At 47.1% G+C, this 23,863-nt stretch overlaps 1 protein-coding gene across 3 annotated transcripts in view; it reads left to right on the forward strand.

Annotated features, from left to right (window-relative positions):
* The first annotated feature begins 812 nt into the window (after positions 1-812).
* The window catches only part of EFR3B (EFR3 homolog B), an 88,538-nt gene continuing 65,487 nt past the window's right edge, over positions 813-23,863 (forward strand). For all 3 annotated transcript variants that reach the window (XM_035000703.1, XM_035000705.1, XM_035000706.1), the window contains exon 1: positions 813-933. In XM_035000703.1, coding sequence (XP_034856594.1) covers positions 849-933 — 85 coding nt within the window. In that variant the 5' untranslated portion in view covers positions 813-848. The remainder of the gene's footprint in view (positions 934-23,863) is intronic.

Consider the following 23,863-nt stretch of genomic DNA (forward strand, 5'->3'; position numbering starts at 1 on the left):
AGAGGGTGAAGTCGGCCTGGGGGCACAAGTAGAGAGGATCCTGGGCGCAAAAATTGTGAATCACACGAAATAATCTGGGAGAGGAAAAGCAAGCGGGCTTCCTGCAGGACTGAGGGGGTGGGGTGGGGTGCGTTTCCCGCGTACCTGTCCCAGGAAGGACGCTCTCTGGTAGCAAGCACCCAGCCGGCAGGAGACTGGCGGGGAGGGCCACAGCGGAGTTCTTAATTAGAGAATGGGGCTTCGCTAAGGAGCCAAGGAAGGGAGGAGAGTTATTCCTCAGTCCCTCTTCCTTGCGTCCCCTGGCTCAGCCTACGCATCCTGGACAAATGGGGGGGGGGAGGGAGGGTACACCTGCAGCTTCAGGAGCCCCTGCTGACCCTCGGGGCCCACGGGTTAGGGGCGATGTCAGCTGTCGGCCTGCGCATTCCGACAGGGGCAGGGAATTTGGGGGGGCGACTCCCCCGAAGAACGCTGCAGCTGGAAAACGCGCCTCCCAGAACCTGGGAGCGACAGGCTGGGAAAGGCGCTTCTTGGGGTTCGGGCTTCTGGGGAGGCTGCCGGGGCCGCTGCAGGAGGAGGGCGGGAATTTCCTGGGGCGGGGCGGGGCCGGGGGGTCGGGGCGGCCCGGCAGTGGCCGAGCCAGGGGGAGGGACGCCTCCTTAGCATAGCCTCCTCCCCTCCCGGCGCGGCCCTGCCCAGCAACCCGAGCGGAGGGCGGCCGCGCTCAGCCTGGGCGGCTGAATGGGCGCGCGACTCCCGGCTCCGGCCCTTCCGCGTCCCGCCCTCGCTCCCGCTCCCGCCCCGCCCCGGCCTCCGCCGGCAGCCGCCATCCGCCGCCCAGGCTGTGAATGAAAGGCAGGCGCCGCCGGTGCTGGCTGCAGGCGACACGGCGACGCGGCCTCCCGGGAGGCGCTCGCCCCGCGGAGATGTACGGTAAGGAGGGCTCTGCCTCCGGGCTCGCAAACTTGCGGGGCGCGGACCATTGTCCCCCTGCGGGGCCCGGCGAGGCCAGGGGGCGCGGACTCGGTGCCCGGCTGGGCTCTTTCTGTCGCTCTGTGCGCGCGCGGCTGCGCTGAGAGGACAAAGATGCTTAAGGCCGGGGACCCTGGAGTCCTCGGAAGTCCTGCGGGCGGGTCGTTTGCCGGCGTGGGGCGGGTGGGCGGTGGTGCGTCAGGGGGCGGGGGGCTGGGGTGATCCCGAGCGGCTGCGTTGTGGGGAGAGCGGGTCTCCCTCGGAGCCGCGCAGGGAGGCAGCGTTGGTGGAGGTGGTCTTGTGACAGCGTTCGCAGAATTCACAAAAGCGGGTTGCGCTGGGGAGTTTTATGCGGGAAGCGGGTCTGGGATTGCCGGGAGAGCTCGCTGCCTGCGTACGCCGGGCTCCGAGGATGAGGGGGGCGGCGCCGGTGCAGAGGGCTGGGGCGCGAGCCAGTTCTGGGAGTCTCTTGTCGCCGCCCCTGGATGGACGTGGCCTCTGTCCGCCCCTGCCGCCCGCGGGTCCCAGGTTCCCTAACTTCCAGATTTGCCCTCGGCAGTGATGAAGGGAGGAGACGCTGCTGAGGGTACAGCGCAGCTCTGGGGAGTCGGCCACCTTCTGGCTGCTCCCCCCCCCCCACTTCCCCAGTCTCTCTTCCTCCCTTCCCCAGCCATCCCCTCAACTGATGTGCAACAGTTAGCCAGACCCTACTGATGCACAGTTCTGCTTTAAACATTTGCCAGGCATTTCTCTGGTTTAGAGGCAGTGTGGGTGAAGAAAAGAGAGCGCTTTGGGTCTCACATTGTATCTCTAATGAATGGAGCACTGGAGCACAGCTGCCTTACAGAGCCTCCAGACGCTCTGAGCTGGGGTGTTTGTGTGTGCCTGGGTGTGTGTGTTAAAGAGAGAGAGAATGAGAGAGAGATGTGATCCCGATGGACATAAGTCCATCAAGACCCAGGTCCTGGGTTCTGGCAGCTATCTAGGACCAGCCAAAACACTGGTGCTGTGATCACCTCCCAACCGCACTGCCAGGTAGGAGCTCAGGTGGCACCTGAGGGGTGAGTGTTGGGAGAAGAGCGAGTTCCCGATTTAACCCACCACTGAGGCCCTCTCAGCTGCCTCACTCTGCAAACAGACTGTGAGTCACAAAGTTTGGTGGACGCAGAGGAAGCTAAGCATGGTACAAAGGCTCCGCAATCAGTGGGCCTCACTATTTCGAGAGAGAGAGAGAGAGACATTCAGCCGTTTCATCAGTGTCCTTTCCTGTCCTGTGGTCACACATCTGCATTTTTGAACCAGGTTGAGACATCAGCAGATCCCCTCAGCAAGTATGATTTCTCTTGGATGCACCAAAAGGAGGGGAGGTTGATCTGAGAGCGTGTTCTCCTGGCCAGTGGGGACTCTGCAGGAAGGTAACAAGGTGGTTGCTTTATAAGCTGGGAGGTTGTGAGGTTCTCAGGAGAAAGCCGTATTTTCTTTCTATTTTCCCCCCTATTCTTTTCTGCGGAGTATGCAGCCTGAAACTGCAGATCACTTGACAAGAGCATGTGACTGCAGGGCACCTGCAGTGGGGAAGGAGTTAGGACCAGGCCCATCAGAATGGGGAAGAATTAGGAACCCTAGTTCTGCTGGGCCACCTCATTGCATTTAGTCTGAGACAGTTTCATAACTGATCCGGGATATCTGGACATTGGGGGTCCCAGTTTGCCTCTCTTGTGTGAAGCAGATCAAGGAGGAGTTGGTTGGTACAGAGAGGTGAACTGGGAAGCCAGCATATCTGGGTGTTATTTTTGGATACACCACAGCTTTTTCATTTCTCTGTTATGTTTTTATTCCTCCAGATGCAAACAGAGATGGTACTTACTCCTAAATCATTCATAGAAAGATTATAAAGAAGGAATCCTCTGGGCAGTTGTCTGCAGCAAAGCAAAGTCACACCAATGCTGGTGGGGAGATTATTACTGAGTCTTGCTTAGTGCAAAGCCTTGTCTTAGGAGGTGTAAAAGGGAGCCCGCTCTCCAAGGGGAGGCCTCAGTGGCCTGGATTTCAGTATTTTCTTGAATTTCGTGAAAAGAAAGGGTCCATGTGATACTTACAATCATTTGCTCCCCGGCAGTCAAGAGAGTGATGAAAAAAGAAGTGGATTGAGAGGTTGGGAAGGCACAGAGCCAGACTTCTTATATTTGGTTCTTGTTTTCCCCTATTTTCCAAGTGATTTGCCCGAGTTGACAAAGTTAGATGGAACAGGGGAAAATGAAAACAGGCTTCCTAGCTCAGTGCCCCTCCCCCCTCAATGCCTTGGGTAAATGCTCATTAGGAAAATGCCATGAGGGATTTTATTGACTGATGGGCTGTGAGGCCCCCATGTATAGTCAAAAGTCACCTAAGCTTTAGGTGGATGTGTCCCTTGACCACCCACCAGGGTGACTTGATCACACTCTGAATTTGTAAAACCTGACTCCCGTTGCCACCTCTCAGCTGCTTGGAGATCTGGGACAGATCTCCCTCAGCTCCCCTCTTCCCTCCTCCTCACCTTACCTCAGCCCCTGACAACTCAGTCTTGCTGCGTTCCTCAGTCTCCTCCCTCCCCTTCCTTCTGTCTGTGGAAGAATAAGGGCCCCTTGTCTTGGCTAGAGGACACAGTGCTATTTGGGACAGAAAAAATCTTAGAACTGGAGTCAGCCCATCTCAGTCGAAGAGCCAGCTCATGGCTATGTGACCACAGACAAGTGGGGTCATCTCTGGAAATTACATCTCGGTATGAATTGGTAGAGTGCCCATCTATGCCTCCCGAGTCTGTGGTGAGCCTCAAAGCTGGGCAGCGGGTGTAACAGTGCGTCAAGAGGTTCTGCACTCACAAGACAGGTTGCTTGAGAGCCTCGTCCCTTCAGATCCTCTTGGGCCTTTACCCTTCTCTCTTCCTCTCTGCCAGCTCCTGAGATGGCTGTTTGCATCACTTCCCACCCCAGCTTAACCACACAGATCATCTGCCTTCACTAGCCACTCAAGCCCCTGAACTAGTGCTGCTTTCCCTTTGCCAAACTCACCCCCGCTGCCTCCTTACCACGCACTCATTCCTAAATCCCTGTCACTTTCTGGAAATGGCTCTCCAGAGGGGCTCAGGTGACTTCCCACAGTCTTGTTTATACCTAGGAACACAGGTTGATAAAGTAGCTGGAAAAATAAAAGCACTTGGTACTGGGGTAGAATAATCGTAGGCACATTTTCTGGGAAGAAAAGGGTTCCCCTTAATGTTTCTTTGTGTTTGAATTGTATAACTAAGTTTCCCTATTCCTCTCTCCTGGGATGGAGCCACAGCTCTCCTGCCTAGGAGTGTCCCACTTGCCCACTGAGGTGAGACAGAGCTCTCTGAGAAATGCTACCCTCCAGGATGAGGGCAGTGGGCCATGGAGAACGACTGGACAGAATTTCCCCAGAACCACATACAGTCCATAGAGCCCGATCCCACTAGAACAAAAGCTGCTCACCTCTAGGTCCTGCCTCATCCTCAACATTTGCCTTTCTTCATGCTTTGTGATTGAGAATGCGGACTGTAGAGAAGTGAGCCATGGCGGACACCTCTCTGTAAAGTGTGCAACCCGTGTGGATGGTGTGGAGTAGCTGCAGGGTGAAGCTGACTCCCTCTGAGGTGCAAGGCTCACTGTTGCAGAAATCCCCACAGCTCCTGCTGCTCCCCATCACAGGCAACTCCTACAACACACACCCACCCACCCACCCACCCACCCACACACACACACACACACACACCCAGGCACGCACATGCGCACAGGCTGCAACCTCCTCCCCCAAATCTTGAGGTTCCTGCAGCCCTATGGTGCGGTGTTTGGCTTGGGACAGGAGCTGTGTGTCCTGCCTCCCCTTACCCCCCTTCCCCCCCAACTCCTTTAGTCTTCTCAGAAGCGGGGCAGGATCTCCTTGCAGCTCACAGTTCAGTGAATCCAAAGGCAGTTTTCTTTCTGCCCATGTGTGAAAGTAGAAAGTTAATATTACTTTACAGAAAGTCTAGAAAAAAGAGGAGGGAAAACACTGTCCACAATGCTACACACTAAAACCGATGTTTTAAAAAAATACTATTATATGAATAACCACTAGGATTTTGTACTCACCTTTTGCCCTTTCCTTGTGATTTCTTGCCCCATCCTGGCTGGGTTACCCTGGGTGGGAGGGTGAGGGAGCACCGAGGGCCCCATAGCCTGGGTCTGAACCCTGACTCTGCCCTTCAGGCAACCTTGGACCTGAGCCTTTCTGAGCCTTTTTCCTGGCTCTACAAAGATGACAATGTCCGCCCACCTCACTGCAGAGATTAATCAGGATAAGAGAGCTGCCCCCACTTTTTCCTTCCCTTTCCTCAACTCTCTCCTCTCTGTTTCTTAATAAAAAAGCCAGGGAGAAACAAGAATGTATGTCCCATAAGCTTAGTATCAGTGCTGTGAGACTGTTCCTTATATCAAACAACAACAACAACAAAGAAAAATCTAATTTGAAAATCATCTTGTTTTTTCCTGGTAGTCATCCAATCCTTCTAGAAAATCTGGAAAACATAGTAAACTATAAACAAGTATAACTGCTTTTACTGTTTTGATACCTTTCCTTCATGCATTTGTTTATGTGGTTAGAATTATTCATTTTACATAATTTTATATCTAATTTTATATATTTTCTACTTTAATATTGAAATATAAGCATTCCTCCCCCCTCCCCCCACCCAAGTTAATAGCTGCCATTTTTAATGGCTATGTAACAGTCTACTGACTGGAAGTATAATTTCCTTCTTGTACATTTAGGTTGTACATACAGTATTATAACCCTAGGAAGGGTACCAAAGCTTTCTCTGAATTTTAGAATATTTCCCTAGCAGCTCTCCAAATGGGTTGATCAAGGTATAGGAACATTTAAAATATTTGTTACATATTGTCAAATTATTTTCAGTTTGTATCAATTATAATCCCACTAGTAGTTTTGAGAGTACCTAACCCCCTGTACTCTCAAAAGCATTAAATATTGAGATTCCCCCCAACCTGTGCTAATTTGATAGAAGAGTTGTCATTTTAATTTGTATTCTTTATTTCTAGTGGTCAAACACTCCTTATGTTTTTTAACTATTTGCATTTTAGTGAATTTTCATACCAGTGACTGCTTTATTTATTGAAGGTATTAACTACTTGCCTGTCATTTGCTTTACACTTTGTGTTTTGAAGGGAAATAGATATACACTGTCAAGTATTTCTGGAGTGTCAGCTACATACGATCCTCCAAAGGGCATCAAGGGGGATGCAAAAACATAGAGAAGCCCTTTCCATCAAGAAGATTCCAATTTCAGTAGGTAACCAGGTTATAAAACGTGCAAGACTAAATGATACAAAGGTAGATTCAGTAAAGTTGCACAGTGTTGCAGGATCCAGGAGTTACTCATTAGATGTTCAGCCAGCAGTCCCTCCAGGTGGAAGACACCGCTGTGAGGTGGAGCCTTTTGGGAAGACTTTAGATGGGGTCTGAAGGCTGGATGGAGAAGGGGGTAAGGGTGTGCCAGGTGGAGGCACCAGGGTGAGAAGGCTCACAGATGTGGGGAAAGAGACCTTTCCAGAGAGAATTAGGGGCGGGGGCTTCCTGGGTTTGGGCAGAGGTTAGGTGGAGAATGACTTGATGGAGATTTTGTCAAGATAAGGGCTGTTCAATGATCTCTATGAGCGTTCGGAGCCATTGAAGATTTTAAACTGCCAAAAGGCTGATTTGCACAATTGATCTTTTAGGGAAATGAAGCTGGGGGCACTGGGGCCACTGTGCAGAATGGGGGGGGGATGAAGTGAAAATGAAGAAAAGCAGAGATAGTTGTTGAGGCCCCAGGTAGTTGCCGAAGGAGTGAGAAGCTTTGGACCATTTACAATTGTGCACTTCCAGTGGGAAATGTTTGCCCCTTTTAAAAAAAGTGGTAGGACTGGGGGTGGGCGGGGGGAAGGGAATTGAAACTTAAAAAAAAATTCCCATGCTACATAAATGTGGGTTATATAAGCACGTATAGAAAATAGTTTATTTTTTTCTCTCAAAAATTTTTTTAAAAAATTTTAAAGAAAGAGAAAATAGTTTATTTTGAAATAGGTGCTAAATTCCTTACGGCTGTAAAGTTATTATAATCTAACTTGTTCTAAAGATGATTTGGAGCCTATACTTTATATAACACATATACACATGTACACATACCTGCATTACAATAAATAAAGAGATCAAAGCAATTAAAATCTAAGAATTATACAGAAAAAAAGCCGAGAATAAAGTTATTTCAGGGGGGAAAAAAAAGTGCCTACCAGCAGGCCCTGTTGCAAATTCAGTTTTGAGTTTTCCACAGGAAATTCAGTTTTGAGCTTCCTGTAGGCCAAAAAAGAGGGGAAAAGTCATTTGCAAGACTCATAGCATCTGTAGATATGGTTTTTTTTTTTATTCAATTGCCTAGGCCCCAAACAGCTTTTTGAGATGCTGAGATCTGAAAGAAAATCCTCCCTGAGTTCCTCCAAAAAGAGGAGGTATTTCATAAATATCTAAATTAGGTCTAAATTAGATTTTTCTTTTGCAACTGTAGTTCCCTTAATCTGCTCTATACCAGTCTGGAGAGCCCTGAGACCTGTCCAAATACAAGTTTGTGGGTTCTGATTCCTCACCTTGAAATTGCCCCTGGCTCTGTTCTCAGCTTCCTTCCTAGTTTGCCATAAGCCAAGACTCACTGAGGCTCTTGTCCCCCTTCATGGATGTGATTTCTCCTTCCACGGATGAATGTGAGCCTTCAGAGAGGTTGCTCCCTGGAGAAGCCATTCCTGCCTTTACAGTTACTGGTCACTCCCATTCATGTGCCTTTGTTTACCTCCCTGCACAGCTATTTATCACAATCTAGTATTTCTCTGGTCTGTTCTTTGTGAAAACAGGGAACTCATCTCTCTCTCTCCTTACTGCCTCTTTGAAAGGCAGGGAACTCATTTCTCTCTCTCCCTACTGCCATGAAAACAGGGAAAACAGCATACCCTCACTATGAAAACAGCTCCATGAAAACAGGGAACTCATTTCTCTCTCTCCCTACTCCCTCTTTAGGGCATAGGACAGTGGCTGGTACAGAGTAAGGCACTGGAAAACTTTATTCAAAGAGTGACTCCTAAGCTAGGTGTCAACTTTTTTATCTACCTTGTAACTCCTGACCTTCTATGTATTTCAGCCTTAAATGTGTTTTGAGTAGCAGTTCAATTACTATTACTTCAGTTTCCATTCACTGGGCCCTACTGTGTGCCAAGCAGTAGTCTAAGCACTTTTTATGTATTAACTGACTCAATCTTCCCCAAACTATGTTAGGGATTATTATTTTCATTTTAGAAATGAGAACATGGAGGCGTTGAGAGGTTTAGTAACCTGCCCATGGCTACACAGTTATATGATAGGACTGGGATTTCAACCTAGGTGGAGTGCGGACACCCCGCCTCCTTGCCACGGCACCGGCCCTGAAATATTCTGAATGTTTCCAAGAATCCAGGCCTTTCCTTTGCAGAGCTCACTGTACCTCACACTCATGCATGTCAATTTGGGCCGTGCAGAGGAGTGCAGAAGACAGGGATGGACCCCTGAGGGGGATGTGCCTTCCCTTTGGGCCTAAGCCAGTCAGCACGGAATCTGGGAGCCCTCACTTCTCGGTGGGATCCCCTGCCTCTGGGTACCCTTCTTACCTCCTTTATCATTGTTTTGTTTTGTGGGAGAGCAAGGGCCCCGGGAAAGCCCTAGGTGTGGATAAGTAAGTAGGAGAGGAGCCAGGAGAGCAGGTTGGTGGCGCCGGAAGATAGGATACAGGAGCCTGTGAGGGCATGAGAATCAAGGAGGCACGGGCATGCATCTCAGAGACAGGGGCAGGTAGGGGGGCAGAGGGGGGCTATCATGACCACCACGGAGTCACACACATGCCTAGATGGCAGCGTTCTTAAGGACAGGCTCCACGGTCAGTGCTTGGCCTGGAGAACAGAGACTGGGGACCTTCTTTAGCAGGAGGACCTCATGCTTCTCGACAGTTTTCCTGTGAATTAAAACTCCTTCCGTGTCTTCAGGTCCAGCCAGTCTGGATATGGCAATCACTGCCTCTGAAGGGTGGGTCAGGACTGAGTGGTGTGTGGGAGAGTGGGACAGGGGCCCCAGTCCCAGATGGCTACTTCCTAGCCATAGGACCCTGGACAGTTCCCCTCCCTCTGAGCCCATTTCCTCCCCTGTAAAATAGGGATAATCAGTCTGCCTGATGTAGTGAGGGTATGCTGAGGGGGTCAAATGAGATAATGTCTAGCTGAGTGTGTTTCCATTGCAGAACACTATGCCTATCAAAGGTGATATTACCCCCATGCAAGCAATTCTAATGGATGCTTCTGGGGCATGCCCACGACTTCTCCAGAAACACTGATGATCCCGGGGTACAAGGATGGAAATGTTATGTTTAGACTGTGTTTGTTAAATGCCTTAGATGGCAGGGTCTGGTAAAAACAATGTAAAACCAGAGAGCTGCTTCCATACTGTGAGCTAGACCCCTGCCTCTGTGAAATCTGCCTGCCAGATTGGGCCCCTGAGATGGGACAGCCATTAACGCTGATGAAGTTGAGCGCTTTCTGGTCTCCTAGAGGACCAGCCATGGATTGGCAGTCCGTGACCATGTCCCTTTTCATCCCTGTACCAGAAAGACAAGAAAATCTCAGAGACCACAAAGAGGGCAGATGTGGCCCCTTTAGCCAAGTCTTATACTGTGCTACATTCTTTTTTTCTCTTTTTATTAACATATAATGTAATATTTGTTTCAGGGGTACAGGTCTGTGATTCATCAATCTTACACAATTCCCAGCCCTCACCATAGCACATACTATGCTACATTCTTGTGCCCTACTGACATTTAGCAATGTTTATTCCACGTCATTCTACTCATTATCTCAACTCAGAACTGTCTTTGGGTGGTGGATGCCATTCTTTCTGTGGTTGAGTTGAGGGCACAGAGATTTGGAAGTCCAACAGTTTGCTCAAGGTTATGCAGGTGGTCGAAGTCATTTCTCTCCACTGTCTCCTAAGCAGGTGCTCACAGAGCTTCATGTGAGATGAAACACTGCCTTTGTACCTTGTGGCAATTAGTGTGCCTTATGCCAATCAGCAAATTTCACTGCAAGGGAAGAATTCCAAACTGAATATTTGAGTAGATTTGGCATGGTTTCCTTGTAGGTTTATATCTAGGGCTTTTAAGCTCAGTGCCCTAGTGCACATCCTGTGGTCTGACTATAAATCTGAGAATTAGGGCATCTGGGTTCAAATACTGACTTTGTCATCACCCTACAGAAGGACCCAGATAAATTCAAGCACCTGGGAAGCAGGAGTCTTAGCTTCTAATTTAGCAGAGCTCCACGCTTCACCTCCTGCTTATTGAGAAAGACTTCGCTCTGTGTCCCAACTTTCTTTTTAGGTAGATAATACTTTAAATAACATTTATAAATTGTATGAAGAAGAATCCCCAAATTACAAGAACATTTGTAAAGACCTTGGCAGAGATCCCTTAGAAAGGAGTACCTGTAATAGGATGTCTTCTCACTACTTGTTCTAGAGCAGAAGCATCCAAGATGATGCTGAAAAAATCAAGAGCTCCGCAGCCTCCTGCCACATCTTCTTTGGGTCCCCACTGTATCTTATGCTCTGCTGTTATTTTTGTCATTTATTTGTCACACCGAATGTCATTTCTTTCTTTCTACACTAGATCTGTGACACTCTTGAAGACACAGACCGTATCTTAATTATCTTTATTTTTCCTAGCATCCAGCAGAGATCTTTGGTATGTAGTAAGAGCTCAGATGTTTGCATTGAACTATAAAATAATTATGTGTGCCATTTATCCATCCATCCATCCATCCAAACAGAGCAGCCTGTGTTTCCAGGGCATCAATGATAGTGGGCAGGGCAGGGGGGCGGTGTCTCAGAAAGAACCCTGTAGTTCAAAACCATTTTACTTTGTCTTCCCCCATTGGTCATAATGCTGTATGGAGTAAAGAATATGCCAGAATATAACCATTTGAATTTTCCTCTAGACTTCGACGGTGTTCGTCATCAGAAACAGTCGCTTGGCCTGCCCGCAAAAAAAATGGTGAAGGGCAGTTAGAGAGACATTCTCCCACATTTCCTCCTTGGCTTGTGGAGCTCAGAATAAATGTCACAATCTTTTTCTTCAAAAAGGAAGGTCACTTAGTAGTATAATTATGGGTAAATCTTTGTTTTGATTTCCATTCATATCTTTTGTGCATTATTCTTTTGTAAAACAAGAAAGATAAAAAGGCCCTTGGAGGCAAAGGCAATGAAATGTCTGTTTTTGCATTGCTTGGAAGCACCTGACCAGAATGCTCCTGGATAAAGCACTACACAGCCTTGTGCACCCTCAGTCTCCGAGCTGGAGGATGGAGGCACTGAGCGGAAGCACAGGTGTGTGAATCTTGGTCATATACAGAGAGAATAGAAAAGGGAACAAAACCAAGGTCTTCCCATATTGTTCCCATGAAACTCCTGAAAGTGCCTGGTCCTATGAGCTGCCTGGGCCAGCAGCTGGTAAATACAGTACACACGTCTGTCTTGAGAAGTTTTGCCCCAAAGCTATTCCACAGCACCACTAAGAATGTCCTCTTCCCCCCAGACAACACTGTCAGAGAAGAACAAGGCTGAGTGTTCTGAGGAGTGGGCGGTGCTGGACGTCGTACAAGGCTTTCCTTCTGCTTGATCAAGGACATTCATTTCTGTGCTGGGAGGGAGAGTTGGCCATCAGAGCTGATTCTGGCTCTGTGAATTTGAGCAAAATTCTTAACCTCCCTCAGCTTTGGTTTCACCATCTGCAAACTGGGAGAGCTGGACTGGATGGTCTTGAAGGGTTCCCCAGTTCTTAGGTCTGATAATGGGTTGGAGCAGCTGTCTGTCCCCTGGGCGGGGAAGCAGGGACTGAGGGTGTACCCACAATGGGAGTTTTCAAAAGATCCAGATGGCAATGTAGACACTGTGATCTCAGGTCCTTTATGTAACCTGGCTATCAATGATCAGATGAGGGTAATGATCCCTTTGTTAATACAAACAGTGTCTGTCCTGGGGTCCTGTTGAATGGGGTGATGAAGCTGACAAGTATGTTGGGGTAAGTGTGGGTAAGAGCTGTGTACATTCCAAGTGCTGGCGCTACAATTCTTGCTTTATTATTATTTTTTTAAAGATTTTATTTATTTATTTGAGAGAGAGAATGAGAGACAGAGAGCATGAGAGGGAAGAGGATCAGAGGGAGAAGCAGACTCCCCGCTGAGCAGGGAGCCCGATGCGGGACTCGATCCCAGGACTCCAGGATCATGACCTGAGCCGAAGGCAGTCGCTCAACCAACTGAGCCACCCAGGCGCCCCTACAATTCTTGCTTTATGTATATTCAAATTTCACAAAATTCCTGGATGGGAGGTATTCTTTTCCCCGACCCATTTTCAGATAATGATAAGAATGTTCAGAAAAGGGGGCATCGGGCTGGCTCAGTCGGTGGACCATGTGACTCTTGATCTCAGGGTTCTAAATTTGAGCCCCATTTTGGGAGAAGAGATTACTTAAAAATAAAATCTTTAAAAAAAAGTTCAGAAAAGTTAAATGACTTGTTGGAGGTCAACCAGTTCATTAAGTGGCATAGCCAAGAAAAGAAACAGGTCTGTTTCATTCCAATGTTATTTTCTTCTATTATGCCTGGATTTTTATTGAAAATGCCATCATTAATTGGACTACCTCAAAATTAAAAACTTTTGTGCACCAAAGAGCCCTATCAACAGAGTATAAAGGCATGGAATGGGAGAAAATATTTACGAATCAGATATCCGATAAGAGATTTCTTTCCAGAATATATAAAGAGTGCTGGAGCATCTGGGTGGCTCAGTCAGTTAAACGTCCAACTCTTGATTTTGGCTCAGGTCATGATCTCAGGGTCATGGGATCAAGCCTCCCATCAGGCTCCACACTGGGCGTGGAACCTGCTTAAGATTCTCTCTCTCCCTCTCCCTCTGCCCCTCCCTCCCCACCCACCACACTCTTTCTCTCAAAAAAAAAAAAAAAAAGAGTGCCTACAATTCAACAACAAAAAACTTGTTAAAAAATGGGCAAAGGACTTGAATAGACATTTCTTCAAAGATATATAAATGGCAACAAGCCCCTGAAAAGACACTCAGTGTCACGAATTATTAGGAAAATGCAAATCAAAACCACAATGATGTATCACCTCAGAGTCACGAGGATGGCTATTATCAAAAAACCAGAAAATAAGTGTTGGCGAGGATGTGGAGAAAGTGGAAGCCCTATGCAGTGCTGGTGAGAATGCAAAATGGTGCAGCCATTATGGAAAACAGTAAGGCGGTTCCTCAAAAAACTAAAAATAGAATTACCATATGATCCAGTAATTCCACTTCTGTATATACCAAAAGAAGTGAAAACACGGCCTCAAAAAGGTATTTGTACGCCCACGGTCATAGCAGTATTATTCAAAATAGCCCAAAGTGGAAGCAACCCAAGTGATTATCCACAGATGAATGGATAAGCAAAATGTGATCTATACGTACAATGGGATATTATTCAGCCTCAGCCATGGTTGATGACCTAGCATTGTCACCTGATTGCTCAGGGGTGTATAGAAAAGGAGACCAGAAATTATGATGTCATCATATTCTTGGATCTCTGAAAAACTCCTCCAAGTTGAATGAAGAATATCATTAAAGTACCATTTTTTTTTTAAGAAAGAAGATTTATGTAAATAAAATTGAGGGTGTGTCTGTGTGGTGGACATGGCCGGAATGATGATGAGATTTGGAGGGTGCATCAGGGGTGGTCTGCGTGGGGGCAAGTGCGTCTTCATCTTGGTGGGGGGTGTATCCCAAGGAGCTAGCCGCTGTCCTTGGGAGTAGTGAAACTGAAGCTCCGTAAGAGGTCCAGGGGAGAAGGTGTGCAAGACATATTCACAGAAGAAAATAAACAGTGAATTCAGACGGTGTCCCCCACTGAACTGGAGGGGCTGGCACCCTAAATTGCAGGTTGAATTTTTGATCAAGCCACCTCTCACACCGGCAGCTTGAAATGGCCCTCTCTGAGGTGAGCAGCAACAAGCCTTATTTATTTACAAAAAAGCTCATGCTCCACTAGGGAGCCAGCCTATAATCAATGCGTGTGTACTAGCCTTGAAAGAAATCCACTGGAATACTAACCATGGTTATTTCTGCGCAATAGGATCATGGATGGTTTTTGAATTTTCTTTAAAAAATAGTTTGTATTTTTCACATTTTGTGTAGTGAGCATGTGTTGCATGATGGCAGAACGTAAATATAATTAGGAGTATTTTTCATCATCAAAAGCCTGTGGAGAGTTATCTAGAATCTCCTAATTATGTTGTAGAAACAATTATGCAAGAATACATGCAAAAACAAATCTATGATTAGAGAAATTAGAAATCAAATAGTGGTTGGGTGAGGGGCTTGACTAGAAAGGGGAACCCTTTAGAGGGATCTGAAATGTTTTATCTCTTGTTTGAGTGGTCGTGACACAAGCGTGTAAACAGTTGTTAAAACTCAAGGCAGTGAACTCTTAAGATCTGAGCAGCTACTGCATGTTAATTAGATTACAATAAGACCGTAAGAAACCCAGGAGAAGAAGAAAACACGCACGCAAACAATAGCGGGTCTATTTTGCATCGCTGGCAAGTTGGCGGGCCGGGAGACAGCCACGGCCCTGTGCCAGCCGGCACCGGGGATCTTACCCACAGCCCCAGACGGTCCCCAGCACCCCAGGAAAAGTGGCCATTGAGAGCGGCTGGTCAGGGGCGTTAGGCTGCTAGACAACTTCCGTGCTGAGCGGAGAGTGGAGGAGGCCGCCCCGGGAAGGCCAGCTCGTCGCTGGTAGCCAGGGAGCTGATGGTGCTGGCAGGGCAGCGGGCAGAGGGCCCGCAGAGCAGGGCCATCTGGTGGAAGGCCTTCTGAGCACTGTTGCTGGCATTCTCTGGGACTTTGAATGACAAAATAAAGCCTGGCTTGACCATGTCTACAGCAGCATCTCGGTGCCAACATAGGTCTGGGTGATGGCTGAGCGGGGCCGGGCGTGTGTTCAGGATTGATTTTTCCATTTCCTCCGTGGGGCTGCCGAGACCTCACAGCCCACAGTCCTGTCTTTTGCCAAGGAATTCAGAGCCTTTAATGGCCATATTATTCACCTGTTCTTAATAATTCTTAATAATGTGCTGGCTTATGACATCTCTGTGCAAAGACCTGTAACTCCCTGGCTAATTTTTTTTTTCCTAATGACACATGGAAAGGAATGAATCTCAGTGTCTCCTTGGCAGGCCAGAACAAGTGTGAACAGCCTGGGTTTGAATTCCAGCTACCTCACCTAACAGTTGTGTGACTTTGGATAAGTTACTTAACTGCTCTAAGCCTCAGTTTTCCTCATCTGTAAAATGGGGACAGTAGACCTCAGCTGAATATTGTTGGGAGGATTACATAAAACAATGCATTCAAACCTCTTAACAGTTCCTGACACATAATGAGAGCTGTCCAGTGTCTGCTGATGTTAGTATTAACAGGTGAGGTCATAATTACAATAATTACAGTAACAAATGTTACTACCAACATCCTTTTTAATGATAACATGGCAGCAGCGAGGGCCCGAGGATATGCTTCCAAGGAGGCATTCGGCACTCCTCATCGAGAGCTTTCGAAGGAGCTGTTCCTTTCCAGCTGGGTTTCTGCTTTCAGAGACGCCCTGCACACGGCTGAGCTGCCTTCTTAGTCCACCTGCTTTTTGCTTCTTGCAGAGGGCAGAACCTGCTGGAGGGACTTTCTTCCTCGTGCTGGTATGTCCGGAGCACCCATTCGCGCTAGAGCTGCTTCATTAAAAATGGGTCTTGGCTGTACTTGGCCTGCTGCTTACTTGGCATTTTTAGTATGACTCAACCTAGTACTTGTTTCGCATTTTTGCAGAATTCTGGTACTTGCTCCTGCTTCTATTTTGCATTTCAAAAGTGTTGCTTCTGAAATTTCCCTCTGGCACCGCGACCACCCTGGTCCTGGCTTTATTTTTTAGCAGCTCTGGGCATGGTGCCAATTTTGTGTTCTGGCACCGACAGCTCGTGCTGTGACAGACTCTCTGATTATATATTTGGACTCTTCAGTGATTGATCTTGGATTCATAGCCTGGAAGAGTCTGCATCTTAAATCTGCTAGTTCTTCTATATATTTAGAGCACTCACACTTGCTCTCAATCAGTTTGGCTCCATAACAATGAAGCTTCCTCTGGTTTCTATATTTGATACCGTGTGTTCATTTGAAAAGCTGGAGGTGAGTAACCCTGCTTTTTATAGGCTGCCCGGTGACCACTGTAGGAAGCTGGACATATTATGGGAATGGGGAAGGCATACAGGTGTTGTATATCCTAAATCCTAATTTCTAGGTCTTAGCTCCAAACTTGAACCAAATTGCCAGTGAAATTTCTAATGCTGTACTGTTTTTATGTGATAGATTCTGTTGACTGCTCTGCAAGCTTTTTGAGGGCAGGACTTATTTATTGGAAGCCTTCTTATCTCCCATAGTTCAAGCGTCCTTAAAAAAAAAAAAAGAATCAAATGCCTCAATGTGCTGTATTCAGAGGAATACATTTCAGATGAATGAATTCCCACAATGAGGTCAGAACACATTACAGAGAGCTATACACATAAGGATTAACTTGTTCCCCGTTTGCTCTCATTGACTAGGATTCCCTGGGGTTCAAAGGGCCACAAAATACTTATCTTCCACAAATGTAACCAGGACACTACTTACACTGATAGACAATGCTTATTAAGTAGCACTAAGGAAATCATGAAAGAGCAACAATGTCTGTTAACAGTAATTCTATCATCAAAGCTACAAAATATGTCTAGGGTCCTGAGGCCACTCTTGAAGCATGTGGTGTGAGGACCACCTCAGGAGTTGGCCCCCCGCCGAGGGACCTGCGCCGCTGATGCCGGAGGTGGCCTGTGGGTCCTCAAGTACGCATGCCTGGCAGCGGGGGTGGTGAGCTGCCAAAGCAATGTGTCCACCATGATGGATACATAGACAGACCAAGCATCACCTTTGCTATTGTTAAATAAAACGACTCATGTCATATTCTAGACGCTTCTAAACCAGAAGCGATGGAAGTTGACATTACACCTCTCCTCCTTCCTCCATGGTGGCCGTCCACTTACCCATTCTATTTGAGATTCCACTGTCCCCTCTACAGAAAACCTTCAGGCTTTCCCTATCTTGACCATTTGCACTTCTTTTTTTTTTTTTTTTTTTTAAGATTTTATTTATTTGTTTGAGAGAGAGAGCACGAGTGAGGGGAAAGGAAGAGGGAGAGTGAGAAGCTGACTCCCCACTGAGCAGGGAGCCTGATGTGGGGCTCGATCCCAGGACCCTGGGATCGTGACCTGAGCCAAAGGCGGACACTTAACCGACTGAGCCACCCAGGCGCCCCAACCATTTGCACTTCTTGAAACTCCCTCCGTCCCCAAACTGCCATGACAGGTGGCCTCTGGGTGCTCACCTCTGTCTGATGGCAGGTGTCTTTCCTGTCGCTGTGCAGATGCCGTGAGGATCTGCCCTCCCTTGTCTCCAAGTGTCTCCCCTGAAAGCCCCTCTCCTCCCCTTCAGCTGTCAACTCTCCTTGGTGACCCCCACGGGAAAAGAGAGGGAGAGAGGCTTAAGGGAGCTCACATTTTGCCCACCTCACTTCTGGTCCTCCACCCTGATCCCAAATGTCATCACTCGCTCCAGGGCAGGTGAGCCACCAAGCAGAAGCCCGTCCTTCCTCCATTTTTTTTACCTACTCACCATTCCACTGTGGCAAGGGACTGAATTTGCCTTGGCCTCCCTGTCACATACTCACCCAGTGTGACTCCCTTATGTTTGTTCGTCACATCTCAAAGTGGGCACTGCTAGTTCAGCCCTTTTCTTGATCCCCTGCCAAGGAAGTCTCATTCTCAGTGGCCTATGGGAGGGGCAGACCACTCTCCATCCATGTTTCATCCATTGGAAGTAGATTCCCTACATATTCCTCAGCACAATAAAATGTGGTCGAGGGCACCTGACTGGCTCAGCTGGTGGAGCATATGATCTTGGTCTTGGGGTTGTGAGTTTGAGCCCCATGTTGGGTGTAGAGATTACCTTAAAAAAAAAAAAAAGGTGGTTGAGACTGTCATTTACTAATAACAACAGTTCTCCTCTTGGCCTGCCATCTGGAGGCACTTCACCACCTGCCCCCCAACACTTGAGCTGCACTAACACTGCCCCAGGCAGATGGGCCAATGACATTTCTCACAACGCTCCCTTGGACTTGGCTCCTCTGAGCTTTTGCTGATGCTGTTCCCACTGCCTGGAATGCCTTCGCTTCTCGTGTTTGTCCAAATACTATCTGTGCCTCATTTCTCTTGGGACGCAGCTAAACTGAAACGACATCTCCATTCTTGGAAATTCCAGCAGGCTGGCTCTCTGACTCCAGGGACACTTGTACTAACTTTGGTTAAGTCTGCTTGTGCACGTGCTTTCACTCCAAGGGCACGGGAGCCCCTGCATTCTATTTCTTTTCATCTTCTACCCCATCTAATGTACTCGATGGGTTTGTGTTGCATGCATGGGTGTGTGCATGTGTGAATAATTGGAATGACTCCTGGCTCTTTCACAGCAACTTTGTGTCACAATTCCAGCAAGAACCAAGATGAGCAAGTGCAGACAACAGCGTGTGTGTGTGTGTGTGTGTGTGTTTAAACTCTCGGAATCCAAATATTTGAACAGAAAATTCCTCCTATCACATTTGAAGGGAAAATGGAAGAAACATGGAAATTATATATGTTTATGTATTACCCATATATTACACATTGTTTTGTATTATGTAATACAGAAACATTTCTGTTGGGGGAGGAAATTGAAATAAAAGCTAAAGGTCTAAGTCGGAGCGGCCCAGGAGAACTTTCTGTGGTTATGCAAACGTTTTATATCTGCGTTGTTCAATACGGTAGCCACTAGCCACGTGTGTCTATTGAATACATGAAATGTGGCTGCTGTGCCTGAGGGACTGAGCTTTAAATTTTGTTTAATTTAAATAACCACACGTGGCTAGTGGCTTCCGTGGTGGGGACGTTGTCCCCTCCTCCCCAGGCCCCAAGCTGCAGCCCCTACGCTGGAGGTAACTGCTGCTAACCCTGCATTGTGGGGATCCTTACCAGACTTTCTGGGTGCATTTACAGCCTGTTTTACACACATATTTACACACACGCCGAGTTTGTTTGGCCTGCGAGTGTTTCACAGAAATGGTATCATGCTACACGTGTTCTGCAGCCTCCTTTTGAATTGACAGTATGTTTGGAGAGTTCCTGGGAGCAGTGCTCAGAGCCCAGCTCTATTAATTTCAGCTGCTGCACAGCGTCCATTGCCTGGGGGTTCACTGGTTTATCTAGCCGGTTCCCTCTTGAAGACCGTGTGGGCTGTTTCCAGACAAAGCCACCAATCCATTTCTATCTGCTTCCCTGTGCATCGGGGCGGGTGCAGATACTGAGAATGGAATTCTGAACCAAGGGGAGGAATCTCAAATAGGTCATTATTCCCATTTTGGGGCACAAAATAAGGTAACTGGGCTTAAAGGCCCATCTATTTGCTGGCACTTGAAAATTGGGTATTGAGTAACGAGTCAAAAAAAGATTCATTGTCCGATCTGTACCGGAGAGTCATTTTCTAAGTGAGGCAAAGGAGGCCAAGGCCTTGGGAATAGCCGGGAGTCCATGTGAATTGAAGTGAAGAGAGAGGCCTTTGCCTGTTCTCGTGGCCACAGTGTATCTTATCTAGGGCTTTTTTTGTTTTTGTTTTTTTCCCAATTTCAAAGCATGCTGAAATAAAAATTGTTAAAGATTCTGTGCTAGGTTTTTTTTCCCCAGTGGTTACCAGGGGTTACTGGTGGTGATTTTAAAGTTTAACCCTGGAGGAGGAATGTGGCGAACAGCAGGTAGCATCCTATAATTTGGAAATCGCCCCTCCACAGCCAAGAGAGGGAACAGGCCATCGTCCAACCAAGAACCAGGAAAGGAGAAAGGAACGGAAGTGAGAACAGGGAAGCGAGCAGCATCTCGGAGGGAACGGAGCCTGCTAATCGGGCTTGCAGGCAAGCAGAACTGGGGGAAAGAATGCAAATATCCCGTGTGCCTGGGCATGAAAACAAAGGAGAAAGTTCGCTCTGGTTTGATACCCCCAACAGGTCAAGCTGTTTCCTTTCCTGCACATCTCCTGTCTGGACTTAATTTTTCCTAGTGCAGGCCGTGCCCTGGACACACGTTAGCATATACCTTTCTCATTAAACACCCCATCCTAAAATGTTTCCAGGTTGTCACCGAGTCTTCAAAATTATGCCAGTGAGGCTTAAGCTTGCACTTAAGTTACTTCTTCGAATACATTCCAGCCAGCTGGCTACGTTTCACTCCAAGTTCCTTTGTTTACAAACATCGTGGTGAGCGTGTATCCTGTGCCGGTGATTAGCAGACATCAGGAAAACACAAGGCTCCTCTCCATTGTTTTCCCTCCAGATTTTTATCAGCTTTCGATGCATTGATTTTACTGGACAGTGTTCAGACTCTGGCCTCAATTCACCTTCCTTGTCATGGCCGATGCCACATCTCGCGTATATCACTCTGACGTGCTAACTGAAGCTGTGGCCGAGTTTCTCACCCATCTCCAGGACCAGTGTGGCTAGTGAGGCGCCATTGGGGGTGGGGGTCCCTATTTTGGTCACTAGTTGCAAGCGCTGGGCTTCAGCCTCCATCTCTGTCATCAGCCCGGGCCGTGGGCTGTTCTTGCTCAGGCTGTGGCCCATCGGGCCCTTTCTCTCTCTTCTCTTTCTCCCTCACCCTGACTCTGGCCCTTCTTGTCCTAAGCCTTGGTTCCTGCTCCTTTTCTCGATGGCCTCCCTTCTTCCATTCTCTCCAAACTCAGAGTCAACCATCCCAGATTACTCTTGTTGGTCTTCCCAGTACACGATTCTCACCCTCTCATACCTGCTTTTCAGCAAACCCTCAGATAACTCCCCCTCACCTACGAGATACTTTCTCAATTTCTGGAAATCTGTCCCAAGGAAATAATCCAGAAAATGAAAAAAAGCTGCAATGTATACACACTCATTCTAACATTATTTTTGATAGCATGACATGTAAACAAGATAAATGTCAAATAATATGGAAAAGTTCAGCAAAATGATTAGAGATCTCCTCACTGGGATTTTAAGTCACCTTCATAATGATGGTTATGATGACAATTCAGCAACAGGAAAAATGCTTATGAAATACGGGGACCAGACAGCTCACATTTATGGAGCACCTACGGCGTATCAGCTCCTGCTAGGTGTTTTGTTCATCTCCCGCAGACAAGGAAACCAGCAGAGGGCTTGGATGACCTGTCTGAGATCACATAGTTTGTAGTCCTGGTTTTGCTTAATTCCAAAGCATGTTCTTTGTATGCTATAAATACAAAACGGTAGCTATGTTATGACACAATTTCTATTCGGAGTGAGTACCTGGTAGGCCCACATCCTTCAAGGCTCTGCCTAAATTCTACCTCCCCCAGTGAGTTAATTTTCCTTAACCGATCCAGCCTAATTCAGTCTTCTCTGAATTGCTAGAACACATGCAAATTTGCTTGAGAAAACTCAGTCCACCCAGGCTGGCTTACATTTTATTTATCGGTTGTGCCTTTCTCTCCAAAGAGACTGTTAGAGCCCTGAAAACCAGACCTGTGTCTTGTTAGCACCTTGTATACCCAGGTGGCCTTTGGCACGATGGGAGCCCATAATAGGTGCTCCATGTATGTGTTGACAAGGCTATTTCTCCTTCCAGTGGTAGCCAAGCTAGGATGGGGCTGGCTGGTCATTCAAAGGGGCAGTGGGAGAGGCTCTGGCGTGACATTGGTCTTGTGCCACTGGGAGCAGACCAGAGTCCTATGTCAAGGTCCTCTGCCAGTTACCACCTCCACGCAAAGCAAGTGCCTTTGCCTTTGTTATATGCCAACTTTAAAAAAACTTCTTATTTTGAAAAATGTGTTCAAGGATAGTTGCAAAGAAATGAACCGGGAGCACCTGTGAACTCTTCCTCTACCACCCCAAATGTTTGCTTCTTGCAGTAACTATCACTGAGCATCAATACCAGGAAACTGACATTGGTACAATCTATAGAGCTGGTTCAGATTTTATTGTCAGTTACGTATAACTTAAAAAAAAAAAAATCCATGTTGGAAATTATCCTTTTCTACCTGAGCACATTTTCTGCATACACTTGCCTTTCACTTCAAATCTTTATGCACACCACTCTTCTGAAGTCAGAGGGCCTCTCTTGCTCTGTTCCTGACTCTGTTCCTTGCTCCCTGTGTGGTCTCGGTCAAATTAATTAATCTCTCTGAGCTTTGGTTTTCTCCTCTGAAAAGTGACAATACTAACCTCATGGAATTCTTGTTTAACTGTGAAGTGTTTAACCTAGGCACATGATATCATAGGCACTCAGGAAATGCCAGTGTATCCTTTCTACCCTCTAGATACATGGAAAGCCCTCCTTTTCTCACAACTCAATGGAATCCTTCTCTTTTAAATCGTGTTCAAATTTAGTCTCCTCTCAAAATTACTTTTCCATCCCATCTCTTATTACCTCCGCAATCGTGCTCTGTGTATGTGGATTTAAATCTCTAAACAGTTGTCTGTGCTTTACTTCACACTCCAAGTATAAAAATAATTCTTGCTCTGAAATTCCATCTTATTCTGCCTTGCCTTCTCTCTCATAAGCTGGGAAAGAGATTTTAATAATCATTATGGGAGCAATATTAATGACGATAATAGCTAATAGTTTCTGAGTGCTTATTATATGCTAGGAAGACTTCTCAGAACTTCACTTGTGTTAACTCAGCCCATCTTCACTGCAAACCTATGAAGTGATTCTGTTATGCCCATTTTGCAGATGAGTAGCCGGAGGCACAGAGAGCTTGAATACCTTACCTAAGCATGCACAGTTGATGAGACCTGGAACTGGGGTCGGAATCTGGGCTGTCTGGCTCCTGAAAATAGTTGGGATAAATTTTTCCCACTGTCAGTGGTTCTAAGAGACAAAGAATAGAAAAACATTGTTTATTTTTAGTTATTTCTTTTTTCTTTGAAAGACATAGAGGGAGAGAGTGTGAGCCGTGGGAGTATGGGAGGAGGAAGGGCAGAGGGAGAGAGAGAATCTTAAGCAGGCTCCATGCCCAGCATGAAGCCTGACCCGGGGGCTTGATCTCAGGATCCTGAGATCATGACCTGAGCCAACATCAAGAGTCTGACACTCAACCGACTGAGCCACCCATGCGTCCCACATTCTGTTTATTTTAATGAATTTCTCACTTGAAGAGTGATAGCAAAACCCAGGGAAGCTTACATTTAGTAAAGAATGGAAGCCTTGACATGAAATCAATTGGACACATTTCCTTTTTTTTTTTTATCCCCATCCTCAATTAAGGTGGCAATCAGATTAACCAAGATTGGCCGGAAAGCAGTGAGCGTGTTGGAAACATGAGGGGCTCGGAAAGGTCAGGCTGCTGACAGCTACTGGTTTGTCAGACATGGTCTGGCCCAAACTGTCTCCCCAGGGACAATTCATTTGCTATTTAATTCCACTCCCAATAAAATCCATCTGGAAGCTTGGACCCTGCCTCCTTCCTGAAGCTCATTTTCATCAGCGCATCCTCTTGGTCCCTTTGTTCCCGAATCTTCCTGGACAGCAAGAGACAGGTGCTGGCCCCCACAGGCACCCCCCTGTCCTGTGCCACGAGT

This window comes from Mirounga leonina, unplaced genomic scaffold, assembly GCF_011800145.1.
Source record: "Mirounga leonina isolate KUSES-001 unplaced genomic scaffold, KU_Mleo_1.0 Mir_125, whole genome shotgun sequence".
Lineage (NCBI taxonomy): Eukaryota > Metazoa > Chordata > Mammalia > Carnivora > Phocidae > Mirounga > Mirounga leonina.